Source organism: Ambystoma mexicanum, chromosome 4q (genome assembly GCF_040938575.1).
Source record: "Ambystoma mexicanum isolate Mex_15411 chromosome 4q, UKY_AmexF1_1, whole genome shotgun sequence".
NCBI lineage: Eukaryota > Metazoa > Chordata > Amphibia > Caudata > Ambystomatidae > Ambystoma > Ambystoma mexicanum.
In genome coordinates, this window is record NC_090928.1 from 142,502,838 (window position 1) to 142,528,768 (window position 25,931).

The 25,931-nt window shown below is 44.8% G+C and overlaps 1 protein-coding gene across 2 annotated transcripts in view; it reads left to right on the top strand.

Annotated features, from left to right (window-relative positions):
- The window catches only part of PPIL4 (peptidylprolyl isomerase like 4), a 521,963-nt gene that overhangs the window by 198,820 nt on the left and 297,212 nt on the right, over window positions 1-25,931 (top strand). For both annotated transcript variants that reach the window (XM_069607668.1, XM_069607669.1), the window contains exon 8: window positions 23,184-23,308. In XM_069607668.1, the coding sequence (XP_069463769.1) occupies window positions 23,184-23,308 (125 nt within the window). The remainder of the gene's footprint in view (window positions 1-23,183; window positions 23,309-25,931) is intronic.

Sequence of the window (25,931 nt, forward strand, 5' to 3'; positions counted from 1 at the left end):
TCAATGCTCTCTCCCACTGAGATGTTATATTGTGGAATGCGTGGCAATGTAATTCTTTCCTTTAAAACAATTTTTACTGGTTCTATCTTCAAACAGCCAACATCATTATCATTCATCGCCCATATACATGTTGGTGCTCTACTCAATTCGGTCGGTAATAGTTTGGACAATAATTGTGATACTGGAGCTTTTTGTGGTGATATAGTTAAATGCACTCCATCAGGAGAACAATGAATAACTGCACTCAATTCTTTCAACAAATTTAAACCCAATACATTTTAGCCGCAATTTTTTTGTCAAAAGAAATGGGCAAGATTCAGTGAAAGGGCCTAATGTTATGGGTACTGATTGTGACACTGGACTAATTACCGGTGTACCTGCAAACCCTACTGAGACATTATTCTGCCCTGACAGTGGTATATCTTGAACCCGGTGATGGTCAATTGAACATTTCTGTGCACCTGTGTCCACTAGAAAAGTGTGCTTCCTATTCCCAACCTTCATTTCTACGTAGGGCCCTTTCTGGTCTACGGGAATAGACACTGGTTCCAACCCCTGTTATTGGGCTGTCCTAGTAAAATAATACATCATCAAATGTGAAGTCACCACAATAGTATGCATTGGCCTGGTCATCGAAAAGCTGTCCATCTCCCATACTATTCTGCTGTTTCTGGTTGTGATTCCCCTGGTTGTTCTGGCTTTGTGGTGCTCTCAATTTTCTATTGTTGTTGTGTTCCCGGGCGACCTCTATTCTGTCTTCTCAGGAAATTTCCATTCCGATTCTGTGTCTGTGGGCACTGTGTTCGCCAATGGCCTTCTTGTTTACAGTAGGCACATTGATTAAGTCCAATTGGACCCCCATGCATGTTGGAGAAATTAGATCTTGTCTGTGCATTCCCACCACCTTTCTTATGGTTTGCTACTTGTTGCATCAATACCCTTGTTTTCAAATTCCCCTTGTCCCTTATTTACTTCTCCTTCTCTGCATTTACTCTATTCTAATAATATTGGGCCATGTGTAACACCTCACTCTGTGATTTTGCCTGCCATGCAGTCTCAGATGTCATTATTAAATTCTGAATTTTCGGTAACAACCCTCGTACATACTTATCAACAAACAACCTCTTCCCTGGTTCAGTACTCAAATCTTGACCACTGAAACCTGCAAATACTACTTCAAATTGATTAAAATAATCTTTACCCTGCACACAAGCCGTTAACTTGTCCCACACAATCCTTCTCTCAGATACAAACATTTTCAATTCTATTCGAGCTGGTAAGGCCAACATGACCGGTGGCGGTTTTTTTCGCCTGCTTTTCTCTCCGCATCACTTATAATCAAATGTTGCCATGTATCACCCAAAATACCAGTGTCATCTGTATTCCTACTCTGTTTCCCTATGTTGACTGGAAGAATCACGGGAAATAATAGGTCAATATCACTCATTGTAAAAACAGACAAATTCAAAACAGACTCCATTTCCTTATAAAATCCTGCCAGATTTATTTCTAAAATCAGGGATTGTTTGCTTGATATTATTTACCTCCTGTCTATAAAAAGGGACATGCACGAACTGTGCAGTATAATGGGCTTCTATTACGTGCGCTGCATTTCCATTAGTGGCAGCTATCTCCACTTTCGGGACAAACGTAGGGGGGCACTTCTCTCATGGGCAATTGCAAACTATGTGCTTCCTCAGCTGTTCACTTACCAAGTAATCAGGCTAAATCAAGAGAAAGGGCAGCCTTTCCAGTTTCAGGCAAAAATGCTCTCTTATATATTGTCATTAAATCGGGGGGGCAACATGAATTTTTGTTCTCAAACACTCAACTTGCAATTACTCAACCATTTGCTGCAATATCTTTCTTTGCATCTCTAGTGTATACTCACTAAACGTATCATGCACTTCTATTGGGGCAATGGTGGCGTCTGTAATCCATCTAAGCGCCTCTCGCGTACACATTTTCATCTCTTCTCTAACAGGCTTTAATGGCGGCAAAAATCGTTGCTGAACATATGGCACTACCTGTTTCCCCTTCTTCATTTCTTCAGTCAATAGATCCAGCTCACTTTTAAACCCAAATAGCCGGCCTACATGTTCTTGTATTTCCGATGCACCATCCCGCCTTCGGGAAAAAGCTGTCATGACCATGGTTCCTTGCCCTAACTCTACTGCATTAGGGACAAATCGGGCATGCACACGAATACACAGGGGGCTCTGGGTTGGGTCACAAGCGTGGGCAAGGTGGATGGAAGCATGGCGTAAGTGGTGTCTGTACCCGATGATAGCAGTGGTTTCATGGGTTACTGAAGAACAGGCAATTGGTGGGTTAATGAGGAACCTTTATCTCAGGGCAGCCATTCCGTTTTCAGCCTTGCGTTGCCCCATAACATGGAGTCTTTTCTTGCAGCAGGCAAGTCTATTGGGGCGGGGCTGGGTGTGGCTGACTATTTAAAGCCACACCCATGCCCAGCTCCTTTGCTTCGCGTCTCTCTGCCCATGCAGCGTGACGCTCCCGGTACCGATCCTGCACAAGAAGAGCCTATCAGATGAAGCATTCCTGACCGCGGACCCTACGAGCCAGCCCTGCTTACCTGCTGATTTTGGCTCATCTCTGCAGCAGCGCCAGTCTCCACACTCCGTTCCGACTACCGCAGCATCCAGGAATCTCCCGCTCGCGTCCTTTCGCTTCGGAAAATCAGCTGCTCCAGTCACCTTCACGCCGCGTCCCGGGCTTCGCCACGGCTTCACGGATCAGCAGCTTCTGGAGAGACAAAAAGACAGAGGTTGGTGCACAGTTAAACAGCGCTCAACAAAGTAGCACTAAGACTACAGCACAAGCATAGTGGCCCAACAACAGTTATACCGCGCTCAACAAAAGAGCACTAAGACATTCCACAAAGCGCTCAGCAAGAAGAGCAATAAAGTGCTTAAGGACATCAGAAGGCGCTCGAGCCAGGATAATTTAAAGAACATACAAAGCGCTCAAATAAAGGACATAATAGCGCTTGAACAACAAGGATATTGGCAAGCGCTATTAAGGCAGCTAGACATTGCAAGCCAAGCCAAGAAAACGTCCGCGCGTTGGCACACGAGCAAGAAGCATTGGCACGTTTGCATACCAACCGCAAGAACCTCCTCACCACAGCAGGTCTGGGTGGTACCCCAAGGCCAATGACCTAACCGGCTACAGCAAAAGGCGCCCCTGTAAATTGTAACATGATGGAGAGCTCCATGTTTCTTTAAAGCAGGTGAGGGGAAGAGTACCAGGGGGTAGGGGATTTTGGAGATACAGGATAGTTGGTGGTTCATATTTCATCCCAGGTGTCAATGTACCAGTCAATTTTTTCCATTACTCTACAAGATACTCCCCCGTGCATTCTAACAATACCTGTTGTTCGCCATACTTCTTATGGTGAAACATGGAACTCTGCACGGATCCCTCATCGTTGCCTTCAATATACATCTCTGCCCACTCTCTCAGCTGCTCTCTCCTCTCTCTACTAACCGTACTGCGTGTTACTCTTGTGCTTCCTTTCAGCACAGGCCCCACCTCTGCAGAACTGCCTCCTGCAGCAGCCGCTGCAAACTCATGCTCTGTCGGCAATGGAGGAAATTGTGTCACGTGTACAGGGGAGCTGGTGCAGATGGAAAAACAGGAATGGGGGGTGGCAGCGGAGGTGGAGGGGCAATGGGTAGAGGTGCAATAAGGTCAATACTACCTTGAGGACGTTCATATCTTCGTTCATTCAGAATTTTATTAGCTCATCTGATGTATGCAAATCTTGTTGTGAAAATATTTTTTGTACACCTATTTGAAATGCCCTGTCCATTCTTCTTAGATCCTCTGTTACTTTAATTTCATCAAGTTCTAGCACTTTCTCTGTTTGATTTGTGTCTACGTGCATGTTTCTCCCAACTTCTCAAACAGAGATTAGCTTCCTTTCTCCAGTCTCTCACGACATCGAATGCCGCTGGACATGCTTTCTTGCGTAGCAATACTGATTCTAAGTGTTCTATACGTGCCAATTCAAAAGTCCCATTGTTCGGCCACTGCAGTCTGCTACATGTGTGGTCTGCTTATGCCAAATTATATTTTACATTATTGTCCCTACCCCATACTTCACATACATTTCAAACGCTGGCGACCCTATTGGTGGCGCAACCTGGCCTGTTTCCAAAGATTGTCTACCGCAGCGGAAAAATCACACTAGACAGGAAGACAATTTCCCAGGCATAATTGATCTTAACTCGTTTCCTTACCCTGGGCGTTTGATCTTGCAAGAGCAACACTCCATCAATAACAGGGTGATTAAGAATCTGGGCACGACTCACCTGATCAATCAGTTTGTCACACAAGACGCAATTAGTCCGTATACAGACGCAACCAAGAACCGTCATGACTGTGTATCTAGCTCAATCTTCCTCGTTTCTGGACCCTCGCCGCAATGCTCTTTGGATGCTGCTCATCGATCAGGGATCGGCCATGTACAGCTGTGCAAAGGAGTCTCATCACTTTCACAGGGGCGCCCCGAACACCTTTCGATCCCGGCTCGACGGCCTCGATTCGCTTTCGCCTTCTTCAAACCTACCGTAAACGTATACGATGGAGCAAATGGGAGAGGGTCCCTATTTGGGTGCTATTTTCTGCCAGGCCTTGAAGACCCTCCGCATATGAAGACCAAGACACAATCACCATATACCAGTGATACGACAGATACGAGGTTCGATTTCCAATTATTATGGTTTATTTGCAAAACAGTATGCTCAGTCGGCCGACTGGGATCTAACGTTTCGCAATGTCACCCAGACCTTGTGAGATGCAAGAGAGCGAGCATCATAAGAACAGTTACATATTTACAAAATAGTAGCCTTCAAGGCACGTCAGAACCGACCATAATGTATCTTCTTCAGCTAGGGTTCGCTGATTGACAGTTATGACACATTATGACAAGTTTTCTTATATTTAGCAATAGTTGCAGACCTAGTTCTTTGTTATTAAGAACACAAAGCACTTGTTCATCAAGGATGTTGTGTGCGCATGACAGACACATTCCAAAGCACGTTATCTACCAGTTTCTATTCGTGAACTAGGGGTCAGCCTGTTCTAAGGAAGATCCGCGAAGGAGGACCGCTAGAAAAGTATAATTCATGCCTTAACTGCCTATTTCTCTAGCTGTAGCGTGACAGGCCGGCACCTGGTCTGTTGATTAAATGCCGTTTCTCCTTGCTCGCTCTCAAGGACTTAGTGAGGGAGGAAAACAATGTGTTTCTGTCCTGCTTGGCATTCCTGTCTGGGTCGATCTTCAACATGCAAGCTGTGGCCTCGTACTCGTACTGTGTATGAGCTTTCAGAGCATTTATACGTTTTGCCAAAGCGTTTGACAGAAGAAGAGAAAAAAGCAAGATGGCGAATGTTACACAAAATGGACGCCCTATGGTTATACTGGAAAATCTGTGGTTGCGCTGTTGGTTATGTGATACGATTGGTTTACGGCCAACATAATATACTTTCTATGCTTGGTTAGGGTAGTCTTTCTAGATTTACAGGCTGACGAGAGCCTTGAGAGGTTGCAGACCTCGAAAGCTGCGGCTAACTCTTTAAGCGCAGCTGTGCGTCAACCTCTGGCTTTTTGTCCTAGGGGACAGCAATGGAGGGGAGGTTATTTTCATTACTACTCCTCCTTTGGTAGAACGAGAGGGGCCGCCAGTCAAAGGGTCCAGCATAAAAGTACCAGTGGTGGTCGAGGAACTCGTGCTGCAAAAGCCGCTGAGGCAGCTGGCTCTTTGCCTTCAGGCACTGCCGCAGCCGCTTCCATTCATAAGGCCATGTCCCATGGATCGCCAGTTGGCGGCAGACTGTCTCAGCATCTCGAAGAATGGGGAGCCATTACTTCAGATGCGTGGGTTCTGGATACCATAGCTCACGGCTACTGCCGTTCCTTCCTTCAGCGGCCTAACAGTCCACCAGGGAAATTCTCTTTAAAGCTTCCGGATCCATTCCTTGCGCAGGAAATCCTAACCCTGCTTGAGAAAGGTGCTATTGAACTGGTTCCTGTAGCGGAGAGGAACAAGGGATGATATTCCCCTTGTTTTTTGAATCTGAAGAAAGACTGGGGGATTGAGACCCATCATGGACTTGCGTTGGATGAACAAACTTCTCAGGAAGGACAAGTTCAAGATGGTTATTCTTTCTCAAGTCCTCCAGGCCCTTCACCTTCAGGATTGGTTGGTGTCTCGACCTACAGGATGCTTACTTTCATGTGCCGATTCATCCCAAGCACTGAAAGTACCTGAGGTTTGCGGCTGGCGACTCACACTTTCAGTTTCAGGTCCTGCCATTCGGATTTCCCTCCTCCCCGAGGGTCTTCACCAAGCTAATGGTGATGGTGGTGGTGGCAGCGTACCTCAGGCGAGGGGGTATTCACGTCTACCCCTACCTGGACGACTGACTGATCTGGGCGGGCTCTCCAGAGCAAGCTTTGGATCACCTCGGTCTCACCTGTCGCACCCTCCACAGGCTGGGCTTCTCCCTGAATTTCAAGAAGTCGCACCTGACATCTTCCCAACAGCTCCAGTACATCGGGGCTGTGTTAGACACATCCTTGGGGAAGTGCTCGCCTCCCAAGGTGATGGCTCATCACATTGTGCAGATAAGTTTCAACATGCCCAGAGGCTCCCGGCTTTCGAATTCTTAAAGTTGCTCGGCCTCATGGCATCCTGCGTTTTTCTGGTGCCAGAGGCCAGGCTGTGCATGAGATCCCTGCAATGGTTCCTTAAGATGCAGTGGTCAGTCTCCAGCAAGCTGACGGATCCCGTTCAGATTCCCCTCTCTGTCTCCCAGGATCTTCTGTGGTGGGCCAACGAAGGGAACCTGATGAGGGGGCGAACCGTTTTGGCAACCGTGGCGGTAGTGACGGACGCTTCCCTCACAGGATGGGGCGCTCATGCCAACGACTTGACTGCCAGCGGTCGTTGGTCTCCGTCGGAGACCAAACTCCAGATCAATCTGTTAGAGCTGAGGGCCATTAGGCTAGGCCTGAAGGCTTTTCTGCCCTCTGTACAGGGGAAAAGAAGTCTTGATCATGATGGACAACAGTGTCCATGCATTACCTCAAAAAAAAGGGGGGGAGGGGTAGGGGTGACTCCCGTTGTGCAAAGAGGCAATGCAGCTCTGATTGTGGGCCATCCACCCGGACAGTACAGTCTCGCCAGTTCATCTAGCCGGAGACGAAAATACGGTGACGGACGCTCTGAGCAGGCAGAGCACGGTCTCTCACAAGTGGGAGTTGGCTCAGGAAGTCCTTCGGGAGATCTTCGCCCTTTGAGGAACCCCGCAAGTGGATCTCTTTGCCCCAGTGTCAAACGGAAGTGCGAGAGCTTCTGCTCAATGGAATTTCCTCCAAGAGGAGCCTTGGGAGACGCGTTCATGATGGATTGGTCATTCCCACTGCTGTACACGTTACCTCCAGTCCCTGTCATTCCTCAAGTGTTGCAGAGGTTACGGAGGTTTGGTTCCCACATGATCCTCAATGCTCCGGATTGGACCAGGAGAGCGTGGTACCCAGACCTTCTAGAAATGTCCATCTGCCCTCCAGTGTCTTCCCTACCGAGAAGATCTGCTCTTTCTCGCGCGCTGGTCAGGGGGTGGGGGTGTTCAGGTTCTCCATCCACAGGTCAAGATTCTCAACCTTCACGCTTGGTATCTGAAAGGTTGAGGTATAAGGATTGGGACCTCCCAGACGACGTGATGGAGGTGTTGCTTTCGGCCAGGCAACCTGCAACAAAATCCCTGTACCGTTGGCATAAGTTCTGCGACTGGTGCAGAGGTCACAATGTTGCTTCTTTTCAGTGCTCCATTACTATGGTTTTGTCTGTCTTACTTTCTTTGGCCCACAGGGGCCTTCAAAGTTCGTACCATTTAAGGGTTACCTGGCGGCGCTGTCTATTTTAAAGCGCTTGTCTGAAGAATGTTCTTACTTTAAGATTTCTTTGATTGCTCCGTTTCTTAAAGGACTGACTAATTTTTTTCCCACTGTCTCCTTTTCAGGTGCCGGTTTGGGATTTGAATTTGGTTTTGAAATTTCTCATGGGTGCTCTGTTTGAAACTTTGCGCTCTTGTCCTTGGAGATTACTGTCCTTCAAGACTGTTCTTGGTTGCGGTTACTTCCGCTTGCCGAGTGAGTGATTTGCAGGAACTTTCATCTAAGCCACCCTTTACTGTTTCATAAGGACAGGGTTGTACTGCGGGTATGTCCCTCTTTTGTACCTAAGGTAGTATCTGAATATCATTTGAGTCAAAAGGCGGTTCTTCCATCTTTCTTCCCTCCTCATCATCCTGGTAAGGAAGAGGAGTGACTCCATCGGTTGGATCCTAGGAGAGCTCTGAGCGTCTACATTTCTAGTATGTCCGGGGTCAGAGTGGTCGATCAACTCTTTGTAGGATATGCTGGACACCAATTGGGCCGTTACCAAACAGACCTTGTTCAGGTGGATTATCCTCACCATTACGGAGTGTTACCGATTAGCGCGTAAGGACACTCCTGAAGGGTTGTGAGCTCATTGCACTAAGGGCGTGGCTACTTCCACCGCTCTCCAACGGGGAGTTCCTATTAGGAACATTTGTGATGCAGCCACATGGGCTTCAATCCACACCTTTGTTAAACATTCCTCCCTGGATACAGTCCATGGTCAGGATATGGACTTTGATAAGGCGGTTCTTTATTCCGCAATCTGATTGGGTGCTTTAAATTCTTCCTCCTCCATTTACTGGTACTGCTTTGGGAGTCTGTCAAAGATATAGAATACGTTGGAGGACACAAGCCATTAGAAGAACAAGTTACTTACCAACTGGTAACGTTGTTTCGACTGGATGTTCCTCCAACGTATTCCACATCGCCCTCCCAGCCTGCCCCTCTGGAGAATTTCCTATGCGATTGCACCTTGCGTTTCCGCAAGGCTATGTGCAGTCAAGCAGGCATGACACTTTTGCCACATGTTCTGAGGGGAAAAAACTTAAACTGAGGCTATGGGCGCCGCGCGTCCTATTGATAACATCCAGTGACGTCGCCCTCGACGGAGGGCTTCGAGGGACATCGACCCGACATCATCGACGCAGGATGCCCTCTGCTGAAAAAGCTTCCACAGCTGTGGACATTACATGTCAAAGATGTGGAATACGTTGGAGGAACATCCAGTCGAAAGAATGTTACCAGTTGGTAAGTAACTTATTCTACTCGCGCATCTGTTCATATATTTGCTCGCGCTGTCAGCACTACGAGTTCAGTTCCTTACAAATGCATGCACGCTTGCTAATTTCCGAATTGCTCTCACAGAACTTCACTCAGTTACTGGATTTTGAAATTTATCTCTTAACAGTTCAGAGTTATATTACAATTTAAGACTAGTGACTGTTAAAGTTCAGTTAAAGGAGACTTAGCTTGCATCATCTGTAATCTCTTTTCTGCTTCAAAATAAGACCCAAGTTTCACTGGAATCTTCTGGAGATTGTTTTTTCCTTGGGTTTTCCTCTGGGTCTAAGATTTCTGGATTACTTTATGAATTTATTTATAGAACTATTGAAAGAGCGACCTTCCTCTTGGGGAAACTAGAATGAAAGGCAGTTTAGAATTCTCTCAGACGTTCCAAACTACCTCACATTCAGCTCAGCCAATCACTGCTGTAAAGTCAAGCCTCCATCTTGCCCTGGGGAGACAAAGGCTTCCTGATTGCCATATTAAGGAAAATAAAATATCATATTTCCATACTCTGCCCTCTACAGCAAGACTCATACCCCACTCTGGCTGCAACATACTATAGATCCCTTCTCCTAAACCTCCAGAAAGAATGCTTAAATTATGTAACATGATGTGGGAATCTAAATGAGCATTTAACATGCATGCTGTCACCAGGAAACCTAACCATACCCTGTGAAATCCTGACAGTACGTCCCTTAGTTTCTGATTCAAGTATCCAATATTAATAACAGTCCATTTTACTGAATTCCTGGCCACACTGGCGACTACCCGGGGCTGCAGGCGAAATGCCCTGCAGTTCATTATCCAATCAAAGTTTGCCGTAAAGATGGAGCGGTCTCCCCAGGCATTTGCCAACACATCGAACAACATGCAGCAGTTCATTTAAAAACGAATCTAGATAGATATAATCTAAAAGGGAGGCGCTATTGCCCCCATGCCAAGTATGCCAATCAGATTCAGGGAGATGGTCATATTTATTCCCCACTAATGGTTGAAGGCCTCGTCCTCCTAGGCCCACCAACCAAGTTTGCCCCAACTGTCACTTCTCAGTTAGGCCAGCGGTGATCCCATCTAGATCCCAAGGGGAATGTTGGAAATCACAATCTGCATTCAGGTCTCCTACCAATATAATTCTCCCATTCAAGAACCTCCCAGTCTAGTCATCAATAGTATGACGCACCTTCTCTGCAAACCCATTCACCCAGCCAGTGCCCTTGGGCTAATATTGATGACTAGAATTTTTACCTTGCCACCTACAGATGAGAATTCCACCCGCAGTACTCCAAATGGCAGGTTATCAATTATTAGCCCACTCAGACCCAATGAGTTTTCCATCGCAATGAGCAGACCCCCTGAATGCCTACCTCCTGTGCTTTGTTTTGCCAATTGGGCAAAAATACTATAGCCATCCAAGATAGGTATAGAGGTCAACCAGTATTTCTTGTAAGCATATGTAATTGGCTGATCTCAAGTTATTCAAACAAAGCGGATTAGAAAAAGATGGATGTTTCCCTGAGTGTTCCATGATTTTAAGCACAGCCGCACGTCGCCCCATATGATACCTACACATCCTGGTACTCTACGGGACCAGTTTCTGCCACAGAGATTATGGTAGCCCAATCAATGTCTTTCCCTCCACATTTTCCAGTCCCAGAACCCACCTTGTCAGCATCTGCTTGCAAATGCACAGAGCCCTGCTTATCCCTTTTAGGGCTGGGACCCCCATTCTCCCCATCCAGCAACTCCACTTGTGAATCCAAGGTTCAGTAGACCTTCACCTTGGGTGAGAATCAGCTCCTTAACTAGTGGAGAGTTTAAGTAGAGAGTACAGATATCAAGGCGGTCCTTCTCAGGAAAGGCCACTCTCCCAATATCAACCAATGCTGCCAATGCCAGAAGAGCAATTTGAGAGAAAATAGATACAATATTTGTGCGAATGAGGCATACCTGGTAATTGGGGCCAAACATGCTGATCATTTTAATTTGATGGAGCCCCCGATTGGCACATTTATCCATAGACCTCAGACCCATTGCTACCCTTGATTTTACACTCTTTGGGTCTGTCATATGTGGATTTAATGAGTAATGCGGGGCCCACCCACTTTTGGTGTATGGTCTTTGCGGCTGTCCCTCGGGACATAGTGGGGTAGTATAATCGCTGTAACAAGTCCTTCATCCCAGAGGCTACTCTCGGGTAGTTAGACCATGGTGGAATATCCACTGACTCCTCCAATAACCTTGACTTGCCACTGCCACAACCCATCCCAGAGTTCAAGGAACCTACCCCAATGTCAGCATTGGCGATATGTTTTACAGAGTTCCTCGCCCCATATCCTTTGATACGTCCAACCAGCTAGGTAGCGCGACTGGTCTTATCCAAGTTGGTCTCTGGATAGGTTGTTTCATTCCCTCGGTCACCCCCCCCCCCCCCCAAGGGACAGACAATTCCATTCACCAGATCCCTGCCCCGGCGGGGCCAAAGTAGTTGCACCTTCTGATGGACCCCAGATAGATCAGTCTGAGCATGGATGGCCCCCACATTGCATGATGAGTCAGATTCCCCACCCAAAAATCTAGGGGGTTGGGGAAAGTACAGGCTTATCCCTTGGGTCAAGATCGGTCTCTGCACCCTTGGATCCAATACACGAAGAACAAACGAACAAACCCTGCTGTTACCCATATTCATGGAAGCCTTAGTCGGGGGGGGGGGGGGGTGGGACAGAATCCATCTGAGTTACACCAGGGTCCGCACCACCCAAACAACCCTTGGAGTTGGGGTCAATTTGGGCCATAGAGTCAACAGACACAGCTTTGGGTAGGACCTTAGATGTCCATGTTAGATAACCGAAGAAAATCTGGAGCAAAATAAAGTTCTATGGGCCGCTCTGATGCTAAGTATGCAGTTCCTTCTAGCCCCTGGTTTGCGCTTCACTAGTTTGGCCTTTTTTACTTTAGTTGGATTGGGGGTTTGATAGAGTGCCCATAGATGTTGGTACTGCCACTGAATAATTCACCATCCGCACAGTCCCTCCTCCCACTGGACATAATTAATTGGTTAAATCAATCACTGGGGGGGGGGGGAACCCAGAGCTCCAAGGGGGCTAGAGTTTATTGAAGATAGGCTCAGGATAGGTCCCAAATTAGAGGTGGGGTTGGTGGACAGGTCCTTCGTAGGCTCGTTATCAGAGATTTCAATTATGTCCAGTTAGTTGTTAGTGCCCCCCCCACTGCTACACCCACCTCTTCTTGGCTCTTACCACCATTCCCAAACTGTATTTCAGGCCCAAGTTCCTGTAATTTGATAGTAATATCTGCCAACCCTACATTAGTACATTTTAGTTCTGCCCAAGTGTTGTCATACATGGAAACAAATGGACTCTGGACCATGTTCAATGCAGACACTGTAGGATGGGTCAGACTAAAACGGTCGTCAATTTCTCTTTTGAAGGGCCGGGGAGTCACTCTGAGCACCAAAGACCTCGGAGGTTTGTGACTGGACTTGGGACTTCTTTTTGTCCCATATTGGACCTATCAATCCAATTAATAAGGGCCGTAGGGGAGTCCAGCAATGAGGCATCACGTGTCTGTTGGACCACAGTTTCCGTGAAATTGCCCGCAGGTGGGGTCATAGTTTGCCTCCTGTTCTGTTGGTCGGCAAGTTCAATGATGTCAGTAAGATCCTTAAGATGACAACAGTTGGAATGTGAATTCATGACCGAGTGGTCCATCACTTTACCTTTCATTGCTGGTAGTGATTTAAGTTCTGTGCTGGTAGTGACAGCCTTAATAAAGTAATGATCCATACCCAGCAGTCCTGAGACTGGTCTAAAGGCCAAACTAGGTCTCCGAGTCTTATGTTGTACCGAAAGTTTATGAATTGCACCCCTAGCCACAGCAAGGTTACCAGAGGTGTAAGTGTCAGCTTGAGCAGTCGGGGAAAAAGGAGGGGGGGGTTAAATCATCCGAGTTAAGCATTAGTTGTGGAACTGGCGGAGCTAAACCCCTGGCTTGGCCCTCCACCTGGCCCACCAACAGTTCATGGGAGGGAGCTGGTGAAAACCTGCACAAAGGGGTCGACAGACGGGGTGGGGGTGCCCCTTCACCTTCCCATGTAGAGGTGTAGTACCACCTCCAGCCAAAAGGTCTTGCATTGCTAATGAGACTTGTCCAGCCTGGCTCCGTAGCCCGGACCGCATTCTGTTGGTTGAGTCACTCGAGCAGCCCAACAGATTACAGGATGTCCACACCGGTCCCAGGTCAAAGGGTGGGGCCAAACGGTGACACCCTGCAGTCCCTGGACACACGGTACATAACCAAACTCTGGCCTCCAACCAACCAATAGTCCGAGTTGATTTTAAGAAGTATTCGAATCAAGGAGCAGTAATGGAGAATAAAGAGGACCTCAGTGTTGACTGGTGGCGGGATCAAAGGGAATATCCCAACAGTCTCCCGCTCCCACACACTTGCCAAGGTCTGGTCAAAAGCGACCGCTGTCCCCAATTTAGGTACTTCTATTTTGGCTTCCCTCAAACGGCGGGGCAATCCTGCAAATTTCCCTCTCAGTTAATGAGCGAACAGTCTTACTGTAGTACCACCGAGTGATGATTCAGCGAATGGGACAGGCTAGCACCGTTGCTGCCGGCTGCAGTCACCATTCTTATTTAGACTGCTTGCCGGATCCAAGTACTGTCCTTGAGGGGGTCGCTCAGTAAGTTGGGGGCATGGCCGACACTCTTGCCCCTCTTGCCCCAGAGTGACCACGAAGGACCACTTAACTCCACTTGAAACCGCGCGCGCTCTGAGCTAAAATTGTGCCTTTCAGCAGTCTGCAGTGTTCGCTGCTTACAGGTTCCTCCTCTTCTCAGGTAGCTATGGGAGACGGACTGCAACTCTCCACGCAGGACCACTTCACTCCACTTGACAACACTTGGGTGACCTAATACCAAGATATGTCTTGTTTAGTTCAACATGAGTTGGACTGCACTAATTCTTACCTTACAAGGTCTGCTTACACTTTCCACCCCCCCAACACCACTTCTCAACAAGATCATCCACAAGATGCATTGGAAACAAGTCCACCTCATTCTCATAGCTCCAATGTGGGCACGTCAACCATGGTACTCGCACCTTCTCACAATGTCCTTTTTGCTCACCAGTGAATCTTCTGTACCCATACAACATACTATCCCAACGTCAGGGGACAGTATGTCATCTGTGCTCTCAAATTCTGAACCTGGCAGCTTGTCTCCTGAGGTCCTAGAGTTTGGTCATCTAAACCTACCACAAAGATGTATGGACATACCCAAGGAGGCACACAAACCTAATACCAGACATTGCTACCACAATAAATGGTTTATCTGGTGAAAAGATAGATTGTTTGGGAGACTTCTCAGAAATGTGCTAATTCCCTTCACCTTAGAGACACCCAGCAACTTTGCTGAATTGTGAGGACTTGATTCTTTTACCTGATGTGTCAGCCTTTTTTCCCCACTCATGTATTTTGATGTGTGTTTTACTCGTGTGTTCTTTGATTATGGTGTTTTAAGACCACTCCATAGGCATCATCTTTTCATGTGTTACACAGCACCCTCAGTGCAGTGACACAGGGAAGCCTTTTAGGCTGTCCGAAGGTTTAAAAACCTTCTCTGGGATAAACTACTGTTCCCCAGAGAATGTAAAGTTAAATTGACTTTACTAGTCTTTTTAAATTCCTAGACCCAGCACATACCATCTTACAATGGAGTGCTGGAGGGGTTACCTAGTATCCCCTATGTCTAGAAACTCATGTAGCAGTCAAATGCTACCCTTTCCTATCGAAATGGCTTGTGGCAGTGGTTTTACAACTAACTACCATGATTTTTCCCGACCGCTAACACCATCAGGTAAAAATCTCGGGAGTCAGCTTGTGACTGGACATACAAACCTTTCTTCCCTGAACTACTTCTATGAACCGTGGCAAAGACTTTTCCGTTTTAAATACCAAAACCGTTTTTACTTACACAGGACACTAGTCCATTGACTCTGGCCTACCTATTGCATTGAATCAACTCCTCTGATGAACTCAAACTATTTGCACTGTTTTAAAGTAACTAATATTCGTTTTATTAACTTATGCCTTTTTGCTCTTACTTCAATGCTATTTGGCTCCTACTTCAAGGGACCTCAACTGCTTAGTAATCCGTATTGTAGTATAATTTTTGTGTGATATTGGTTACCTCATTTAGTGAATACTTTATAAATGTGTAATAAATTGAGAAGTGTTTTACCAAGAAACCTTGAGTATAAGTGTCTATCTGAATACTTGTCATTGTAGACCTTTGTGTAACACCCTTACAAGCTCACATTCCCTCTTGAGATGAGCATGGCTGCTCAGCTCGCTACCAAAAACTCTGTGGTACAGACTTAGCCCAAATATTGGTTTTGCTTACACCTGTAGTCCTAGTTGTGTGTAGTGTTCCCAGAGGGTACTGCATACAAACTTTGCCTAACACGTTTGGACACCGGGTTTGTTTTCAACTCTCTTAAAGCCCACTTAGCTGCACTGTCTGCAGACACCACCTCTCAAACAAAGGTTTCTTGTTGGAAAGTGCCAGTGGTTAAAACATTCATGGAAGGAGTTAGGTTACACCCACTATGTTCAAATCTATCTTGCGGATGGGATTTAAATGTTGTACTTGCAAAGCTCATCATCGGTCCTCCTTTTGAGTCAAAGCATAAAATCATTCTTAAACACCTTACTTACAAGACAGCTTTTCTTGTTGCCATTACATCCATAAGAAGGGTCAGTGAATTACTTACCATCTCAGTTCAAGATCCCTTTGTTACCATCTATGAAGGCAGTGGTGCTAAAAACACACCCACGTTTTTTACCCAAATGTATTTGTTACATGTTAACCAGTCCATAGAACTTCCAAAACCCAACCAATTCGGCAGAAACGAGCCTCCATACATTAATGTTAGGAGGGCTGTTTGGCTTTGTTTTGTTAAGGTAATGTCTATCGGGAAGACTGATCAATTCTTTGTGTCCATAGAAACTGGAAGAGAAGGGGATCCTGTCTCTAAGTCGGCCATCTCAAAGTGGATAGTCAAATGCATTCACATTTGCTACTCCCTTTCTAACACCTCCCACCCAGAGCACACTGCACGTGGTGCATGGGATACCTTAGCTTTTATTGCAAATGTCCCTTTAGATGCCATTTGCAAAGCTGCTACTTGGAGTTCATGCATACCTTTACACAGCATTGTCTGGAAACTCATTCTAAACATTCACAGGTAGGACAAGCAGTGTTAAGACATTTATGTGCTGCCATACCTTCAAACATCCCACCACCTCCTACAGGTACTGCTCTCTAGTCTATGTAAAGCATGCAATGCTATGCCGAACCACAAGCCTCAGAAAGAATACATTATTCACCGTAATCTTATTTCTGATGCTTGTATCTGCTTAGATTCACACTCTCTTGGAGTTGAAGGTACTGTTGGGCATCAATTGGTGTAGGAACCCTGTGGGAGACTACACAACCCTTGTCCCCTTGGTATTAGATAACCCACCTATTGGTATAGGCCTGAACTACACAAGTTGGTAGTGTGACTGAGCAGCCGGGTAAATGTGAGCTGTAGCTGTTGCAATGGAATCCACAAATAAAAGCAGCCAAGTAACACTTACACTCAAGGTTTTTAGTTAAAATAATTTAAGTCGTTTTTAAATGAGCATTCTTTAAAAAGGGCAGTATATGTAGAAATAAAACTTTAAAATATTTTTCCAGAATCTGCACAGTTAGAATATACTCTTTAGAGATGCTTTTTACACACTTCCTACACCCTGAGGTGACTTCACTAACTAGGACAGTAATTGCATTTATATATCACTAGTACACTTTAAATATTCAGAGATTCACAGAAAGGAAAGGTTAGAGGAAGGAAAAAGGTTAAACAGGTTCTCGGAGCAAGTGTGCACTTTAAATCTTCCAAATGAATAGACAAAAACCTTTCCCAGCAATATTAGTTTAAAACCAATACATCACCTATGAGGGACAGTAAGTATCAGTCAAATGGAATAGAAGAGTCTGCAGGTGTCAGGAAACTGAAGTAGTGGGATCCTGCAGGAGTGAAGCTGGCCCACCTAGCCCCCTAAGCCTGCCTGATCAACAATCCTGCTCTTTAAAACTATTGGCCAGGCAAACCCAAGGGGAAAGGGGAATGGAGAAAACAACAAAAGACAAGGACTCCCACTGCAGGTACTTCAGACCGTCTTCTCGGAAAGTTTTGACTCAGATGGGATGTTCCTAAAAAGGAAATGCAACTTTTAATGAATCAATCTTCTGATCACTACTGACTATTTCTTAATAAATAATAATAGGATTCTATTGTTCAAAAAACGGAATGCTCAATTAAAAGTCTTTTCAAATAATTCACATTTCAGAATTATCTGAGTCTTCACTTAAAAATTTAGAAGTCCACTTAGCTTATCAATGTTCATGGAACTAGACTCTTCTCTTGCTCAGCAACTGAATCTCACTGGAATTCTTCTTCTGCAGACTTCTTCTCCTGTTACTTAACTAATATTGCTACTATATTTTTAGAACTCTTAAAAGGATATTAATCTCCTTTAAAATGGAAACTTCAAATGAATTTTACTGGAGCTAACTAATATGACCTACTCTGATGCATACTCTAATGAAAGGCAGTTGAATTGTTATTAACATTCTAAAGACATCACAATGCTGCATGCTGTGAACAGAACCAATCACTGTTGTGAAAGTGTTCCACCATCTTGGCTTGGGGGCATTTCATCTTTCTAATTGAAAGTTAGTTAAGGGAAATAGAACAAACTAAAAGAAATGCTCTATTCACAAAACAGAATTTATTTAATATTTCAACCACCTTCCCTTTCTAACTTTCCTGGAATGGTATTTGACATACCCTATTCTCCTAAGAACCTTGTCAGAGTGAGGTACAAAATGTGAGAACCTGTCAGCAGGGAGTAAGGACAGCCAAAGTCAATTGGAGCAAAGTCTATGGAGCTGAGGCACTTCTTAGATAGTAAGTCTTCACAAAGTTAGTTTGTTGAAGAAAAATCACTGTAGGGTCACAAGCTGTGAAGGTTAGAACCAAAATCAACTCTAGAAAAGCAGCTACTGCAAGTCTCAACTGTGAAGAGCAAGCTGCAGACACTGAGGGCAAGTACCCCAAGTCAGAACAGTACCTTTGGTTAGAAGACGAGTGGTCCAGCTGCTTTCTGTCTAGTTGCAGCAATGCAGATCCTGCGTTCCTGGGCCTCTGTCGTGGGGACAAGAGGCAGGACGTCTGGGCACTCCTGCGGCAGCAATTCAAAGGTTGGCGGCACCTTTGGGCTCTTTTCAGATGAGCCGAACTTTGCGGTTTCAGTGCTTGGTAAACAGTACCACCTCGGATCTTGGATACCGGTTTGGCTTCCTTCACTCCTTGAGTCCTGTGCTCTGGTGAGGGGACTCGAGCTCTGGTCGTCCTGCTTCTGGAGGGTCCTGGGGAGACACCTGGAGCTTCTGGGTGGATCACAGACGTTGCACTCGACTACAGATTTCTCGACCCCTTTCACTCAGTTCCTGCAGAAGCAAAGAAGTACAGCCAGTCAGGGAAGGTCATCCAGTGGAGTTCATCTTGGGGTTAGTTGGTCCCACTAACACAAGGGAAGAAGTCGTCCCTTTCAGAGCTTATCGATTAGAAAAAGGAGATTGAGCACAGCAGCAGGATTACACCGGGCAATTCAACGGTCCAGAAGGATGCAGCAAGCTTTGTTCACGGTTTCAGCAGAGGTCAGAGTGTCCCAATCTAGAAGGTCTTTGCCAAAAGACAGCTTCCCAGCTGGAAGGGCAATAGCCAGGGAAGCATGGGCTTTACTGGAAGGGTGGACCTCCTCTACAGTGAACCTACTGAGTATACCCCAGGAGACTACAGAAGACTTGTAGTGCCCCAGGAGGTGAGACCCCAGTTCTCAGTTAGCCTATGAGATCAAAGAGAGGCTATCTCTGTATTTCTAATGGCCCAAAATGGGGTCTGATGTAGACCAATTCTGTAAGAGCTGTCACACTTGTCAGACTTCTGGCAAGAACAAAAATGTTCACTGCCACCAGCCATTGAAGGTAAGCTTGTCTCTGTAAAAGAATTGTTAGTGCTAGTGAGAAAGGAGATGCATTGCACCACCCCAGCACTCCACATAACGTGGGGTTTGCTGGTTGCGCCTAACAAAATGTAGAAGGGATAGAAATATCCTTTCTACCGTTGGGAACTGTAGTTCTCACAGGTTAGCCAGAGAAAGTAAAGAGGAGCCCAAAGGGCAACCCTGTAACAATAAAAAGTTTTATATACCAAAAGGTGTCAAAGAGAATACAATTAAAAGGACACTATGGGGAGGAAGGATAGCTCAGCAGCAACATTTTTGTCTTGGAAGCAAGGCAAGGTGACGCAACACAGGTACGAATCCCGATCCCGTGCTTAGAAACCACTCACTGGTATGAAGCACGTTATAAATGGACCAATGAAAAATTAAATAAATATGGAGATTCTTACAAATGACTCCCATAAAAAGATTAAAAGGATCTGTTGAGTGCGGTACAAGATTCCCACTCACTGAGGTATAGGGAAAAATAATCTATCAAAAATAATCTCCAGCAGAAAGTTCTGCCGGTCTCGCAGGAGGTAGATTTAGCACTGTTAGGCAAGATTGTATGCAGTACCCTGTGGGAGACTGCACCAACCTTGACCACTTGGCAATAGTTAACCCAACCCCAGTATAAGCATGTACTACACAAGTTGGTAGAGTGACCGAGCAGCCGGGCTTACCTCAAGAGGGGTCAATGTGAGCTGTAGGGTTGTAACATAGAGATCCACAGTGACAAGTATCCAAACAAACACTTATACTTAAGATTTCTTGATTAAACAATTATTTATTAATTTAAGTCAGTTGAATAAGCTTTCTTTAGAAGGGACCAAAAATATACTTCAAAATACAAACGCTCTGTTTCTTTAAATCAGTAGATGCCCATTTGGGATGGCACCACACAGACACTTCCTACACCCTAAGGTGACTTAAATACCTAGGACACTGTGGACAGTGATGCATCACTGGCGCATTTTAGAGTAATACTGAGTTGGATGTCCAAGAAAAGGTTTTAGGGAATAAAACAATGGTTAACAAATATTCTTAAGCAGGGAAGTACTTTTTAACCCCCAATGCAAAGTAAAATAACCCTTTCCCAGCTACACAAGTTGTAGAATGTGACACTTTTGTCGAGGGATAGTTAAAGCACAAAGTCTCAGGATATAAGAGCCTTTCAGGGAGCCAGGACAGCCAATGTTAATTTATCAAGTCTAGGTGAGCTGGAGCCTTTCTTGCAGGTAAGCAAAAAGTATTGCACAATGTTTTAGAAGTCTTTGTAGAAAATGAGATCTGTGAGGGGCAAAGCTGCAAGCAACTCTGCAAAATCAATCAAGACAAGTCTCAACTGAGAGCTAGCAAGGCTACACAAGAGGTAAGTACCCCTTAGTTTTAAAGTACCTTAGGTCTGAAGAAATTGGTTCCAGCTGGCTTCTGTTCCTGGGTAGTTCTGCAGATCCTGTTGTTCCTGGGCCTCCGGCGTAGACAAGAGGGAGGACGTCTGGGGACTCCTGCACTACGAATTGAAGGTTGGCGGCAGCAATGGGCAAACTTCAGATCAGTGCCACTTCACGTTTCAGCTTCTTGCAAAAAGCACCACTGCGGTTCTCAATACCTTATGGACTTCCTCGCATCTGGGGTCCAGCACTCTGCCGAGGTGGCTCAAGCTTCGTCAATCCTGCTTCATGGGAGTCCGGAGGATCTTCCTGGAGCTTGGGTGCGACTTAAAGACGACACATTCAATTCTGGTGTTCCTCTACCTGGCAATCGGTTCCTGCAGCAGCAATGGAAGTACAGCCAGCTCCGACAGGATTGCCAGATGAGTTTGTCTTGGGGTCGATTGGTCCCACCAACCCAAGGGGAGAAGTCCTTGCAGGGCTTCTCTAGTCGAGGTGAATTCGGAGCTTCTGCACTGCAGCTGGGCTTCACTGGGCAAACCAACGGTCCAGGAGTTGCAACAGGCGTCTCTTCCAAGTTCTTCGGATTCCTTCGTCCAGTGGTCGACATTGCCTTCCAAGCAAGACCTTGCCTTTTATGCAGGTTTCTCCCATTCATTTGCAGCCTAGCTGTCAATCACACAGCAGGGTGGCTTTCCTCTGAGCAGCCAGACAGCCAATCACCTGTGTGCATTCGTGTCACCAAGGAGACTATGCTCAGGGAGTTTCAGGCACTTCCCTCGCTTCCTGCCCTTCCAGACACGCTGGAGCCAGAGGCGGGCTTCACCAGTGAATCCTGCCAGACAAAATGAACAAAGGGACCAAACCTGATTTGGCGCGCAGAGTAAAGCTCAAGAAGAAACTTCCCTGCGAGAAATGGCGACAAAAGGAGACCAGGGCCATTTTGACAAAATGGGTACCCATGGTCCTTTACTGCAGCTTCAATTGCAGCCCGTGGTAGAAGCACACAATGGTAGGAACAAGTAAACCACTGCCACCAGCCATTAATTGCAGAAAGAGTAACATAAAAATGTTACATGAGAAACTAGACAAAGGGCATACTAACTAACCCCTCCAGCCCCCTATTGTAAGATAGTGTGTGCTGGGTCTAGAAAGTTACAAAATGTAAGTGAAGTCAATTTCACTTCACTGCCCTTGGAAATGGTAGTTTCACCAAGAGAAGGTATTTAAACCTTTGGGAAATCTAAGAGACTTCCTGTGCCACTGCACTGAAGGTGCTGTGTGTCACAATGTAAAGATGATGCCTATGGAGTTTGTCAGACTCCAAAGTCAAAAGAAACTGAGTCCAAATCGCAGAAAAATACATGAGTGGGGAAAAGCTCTCTCTCTCTCCAGGTTAGAAATTAAGTCTTAAAGTCCAGCAAAAAGCTGGGGGTCTCAAAGGTAGAAGGGAGTTAGCACATTTCTGAGAATTCTCCCTAACAATCATGAAGGTTAAAATCTTACCCAACAGTCGGTTCGTTTTAGACATGGTCAGTTGCATGTCCATCTGCACGAAGCCTGATGCCCACCTACGTTTACGCTTGACGAGGGATATGCACACACTTGTTGGGAACTGGTGGGGAGAAGAGGGGTTAGGGGAGAAGTTTATTTTGGGGACAAATAGTTCAAATATCTACAACATTATAATGATTCCCTTGGTAAAACTAGAGAACCTTTTGTGAAATCGTATTTTTAGAAAAACACGATTTACTGGCTGGAAATTGGGGGAAGCGGGGGGAGGGGCATTACACATCTGTAGGCATGAAACCGATCTTGCCACCCTAGCTGAGCATATAAATAATTCAAACATACATAAACACATTTTTACAGAAACCAGCTGGTGAGACTGGTGTGCAGTCAAAGGTTTAAATCCCAGGGATCTTCTCAGCTTTTCATCCATCCTAGTTCTATAAAATACATTTGAAGAAAAGAATGGGACTAAATCGGGACATGTTCCTTTTCTTCTGCAATGCCAGGGGACAGTTTGTGCTTCCAATTAACTCAGTGCTTGTTCTATATCAAAATGCTGAGCCTGTAAATGAAGTAACTTTAAAAAATCTTTTTAAAAGTTGCAATGTATTCGTATGTGCACAAACGTTAACATATTATAACTAATTTGTGGACAAAAATAGGATTTCTTGGACAAAAGTTAATGACCCTTCCAAGTGCACTTTTTAAAATAATTCGCTTTCCCTCTCAACTAATATTTGCACCAATGTTATGTGTAGAATGACAATTAACTGCACCTTTTTTAAACTTGCCTATCCAGAGAAAATGTATATAACTTCTAAAAAAAAAATGTTTTAAAAAACCTGAAATGAGGACCTTTCCATCTATCGCTTTCATTTAGGTTGGAGATTTACCGGATGCAGAAGTCAAGCCACCAGAAAATGTGCTATTTGTTTGTAAACTGAATCCAGTAACAACGGATGAAGACCTGGAGATTATCTTTTCAAGATTTGGAACCATAAAAAGGTTAATATTATGAGAAACATTTTCGGTTAAATATGTAAAAACTGTAACAATAACTGGTCATACCTTCACCATTGTTTCTCAAAATTTTGCCATCCAAAACATTTTTTGATGAAACTAGCATGTGTGTTTAAATCGCTGCTACAGAAAATGCAATCTAGAGAACCCTACAGACCTCTCAATTCATAGTTCCAGGAAAGACCAATTCCCTGATTTTATTTTGCCGGTCATCACTTTTTTGGGGGCTTGCAGCCCTATTTCTTCGAACATATTTGAAGGCTTAATGTACTTATTTTCAAAAGAGTATTCATTAGCAAATATCTTTCTAAAACCCCCAGTTAGCAGCTATGTAGTAGTTACTAAATGAATACATAGACTATATACCCATCGTCATGTGCTAACCTATTAGATTGGGATCAGGCAATTGTAAGAAAATGTCTTTGCCAAAGTGGTTTCAGCTGTACTCCTTTCCAAATTGTAAAACCAATTGTGTAAATAGCAACTGGTAGAGGTCTACTCATTAAAGGGATTATGGCAAGTTGGAGCCTTTACAAGGATTTACTTGCGTTATCTGGAAATTACTCTAAAAGGTTTCAGTGGAACCCCTCTGACAGTGGATAGACCCTAACCCGTCAACCTATAGGCACAAATTTATATCAGAATGAAGTATGATTTTTGGGAAACTACTCTGGTGGACTATCACAACTTCAAATGGCTTGACCTTTCCCTCCATAGTGCTATACAAAGGCTTCTATAGGAGTACTTAGTGGACTGGTGTAGTGCATTTTTAAATGCCTCCGTCCCACAGCCTTCAGGTCCAGAGACAACTGGATCACTATATTCCAGACTAACCGGCAACGCTCCTTGACCAGGCAGTTGTTTTTCTGGCAGCCGTTGACACCTATGGGATCAACCTTCCTGTGGTTGGATGCTCCTTACCAATCTTTGTAGTGTGTACTTATTTGGGGGCGGAGGACTGTTAGGCAAGATTGTATGCAATAACCCCGTGGGAGACACCAGTCTTGTCCTCTTGGTATTGGGTAACCCAACTATTTGTATGGGTCTGTACTACGCAAGTTGGTAGTGACTGAGCAGCCAGACTTAACTCAAGAGGAGTAAATGTGAGCTGAAGCATCGATATCCACACACACAAGTATCCAAATAACACACTTGAGGTTTTCTAGAAAAATAATTATTTAACTGTCAGTTTTAAATAAGCATTCTTCAATAAGGGCAATGTGCAACAATAAAAATACAGTTCCATAACACGTTCTCAGAATCAAGACCAGCAAGTAGATACTTTTTAGAGATGCTTCATACACACTTCCTGTACCCTAAGGTAATTTCTATTACTAGGACAGTATTGGCATTCATATCACTTTTTGCACCTGGTAAAATTCTGAGGTTTGTCGAAGGAAAAGGCTAGGGAAGGAAAAAGGTGAACAGGTTCTCGGAGCATGTGAGCACTTTTCAATCTTCCAATAAAATCTTTCCCAGCAATATTAGTTAAACCAATGTATCACCTATGAGGGACAGTTGGAATCAAAGTGAATGGGTCAGAAGAGTCTGCAGGGAGCCAGGACAGCCGAAGCCAATTTGAACAATGAGTATGGAGCTGAGACACTTCTTAGATGGCACAAAAGTCTTGCACAAAGAAAGTTTGTAAAAGAGGTCAGTTGGGCCACAAGCGGTTAGGCTTGTGAAAGTCAGAGCTGATGATCAACTCTGCAAAAAGCAGCTAATGCAAGTCTCAAGTGAGATAATGCAAGATACAGACAAGAGTTAAGTACCCCTAAGCCAGCACTGTTTTTTTGTTTGTTTTATTGTATTGGCTGAATTAAATCAAACTTTCAAATACAAAATACATAAAGTTATACGTGAAATTATTAAATATAAAATCATGATATTCACATTTAACATTTACAATAAATCTCAATAACCAACATCGTACGACAATACATACTGCAACAAACACACATTAGTGCCTTTTCTCATTTATGGCTTTGCAATTGCTAAGATTTTATGTTCAAGCATATAATACAATCATGGAGAGAGTGTTATCAATACATAATTAATCAGGTTTGGACAACAGTAATATCCTTAGCTTCTTGAGATATCCAAGTTCAGACATGATAAAAAAGTGAACAGTTGCAAGGGTAAATAACCAGAACCCAAAATTAAAGACCAGCACAAATTTTGGGGTGTTCAGCACAAGTATTTGCAATGTCTTGCATATAGTGTGTTTCTCGTACAGATCGTAAAGTGCTACATTCCGTGATAAGATGAACTAATGTTTCACGAGTGTCCATCACTAAGCAAAAACGGCAGAAGTTGTCGGTTGCGCTCAAAAGTTTCCGTTTGGCTTGTAAGTCCCTGGTAACCCATAAATTAAAGCACAATCTTTGGATATCATTGCGAAGTTTAAGTGAGGGACACCGAATCAAATACGATGGTAATGTTCATAATTATTTATGTGGAAAACGACATCCCTCTGTCATAATATGAAAGACACCATGTTCTGGTGGTTATCCAATCGGATTCAAACAATTTTCATTTAGCTTTATCTGGATTATGTAATAATAATTCCAGTGAGATATCTGCCGAGTTTAGCACGTGATAGACCTTC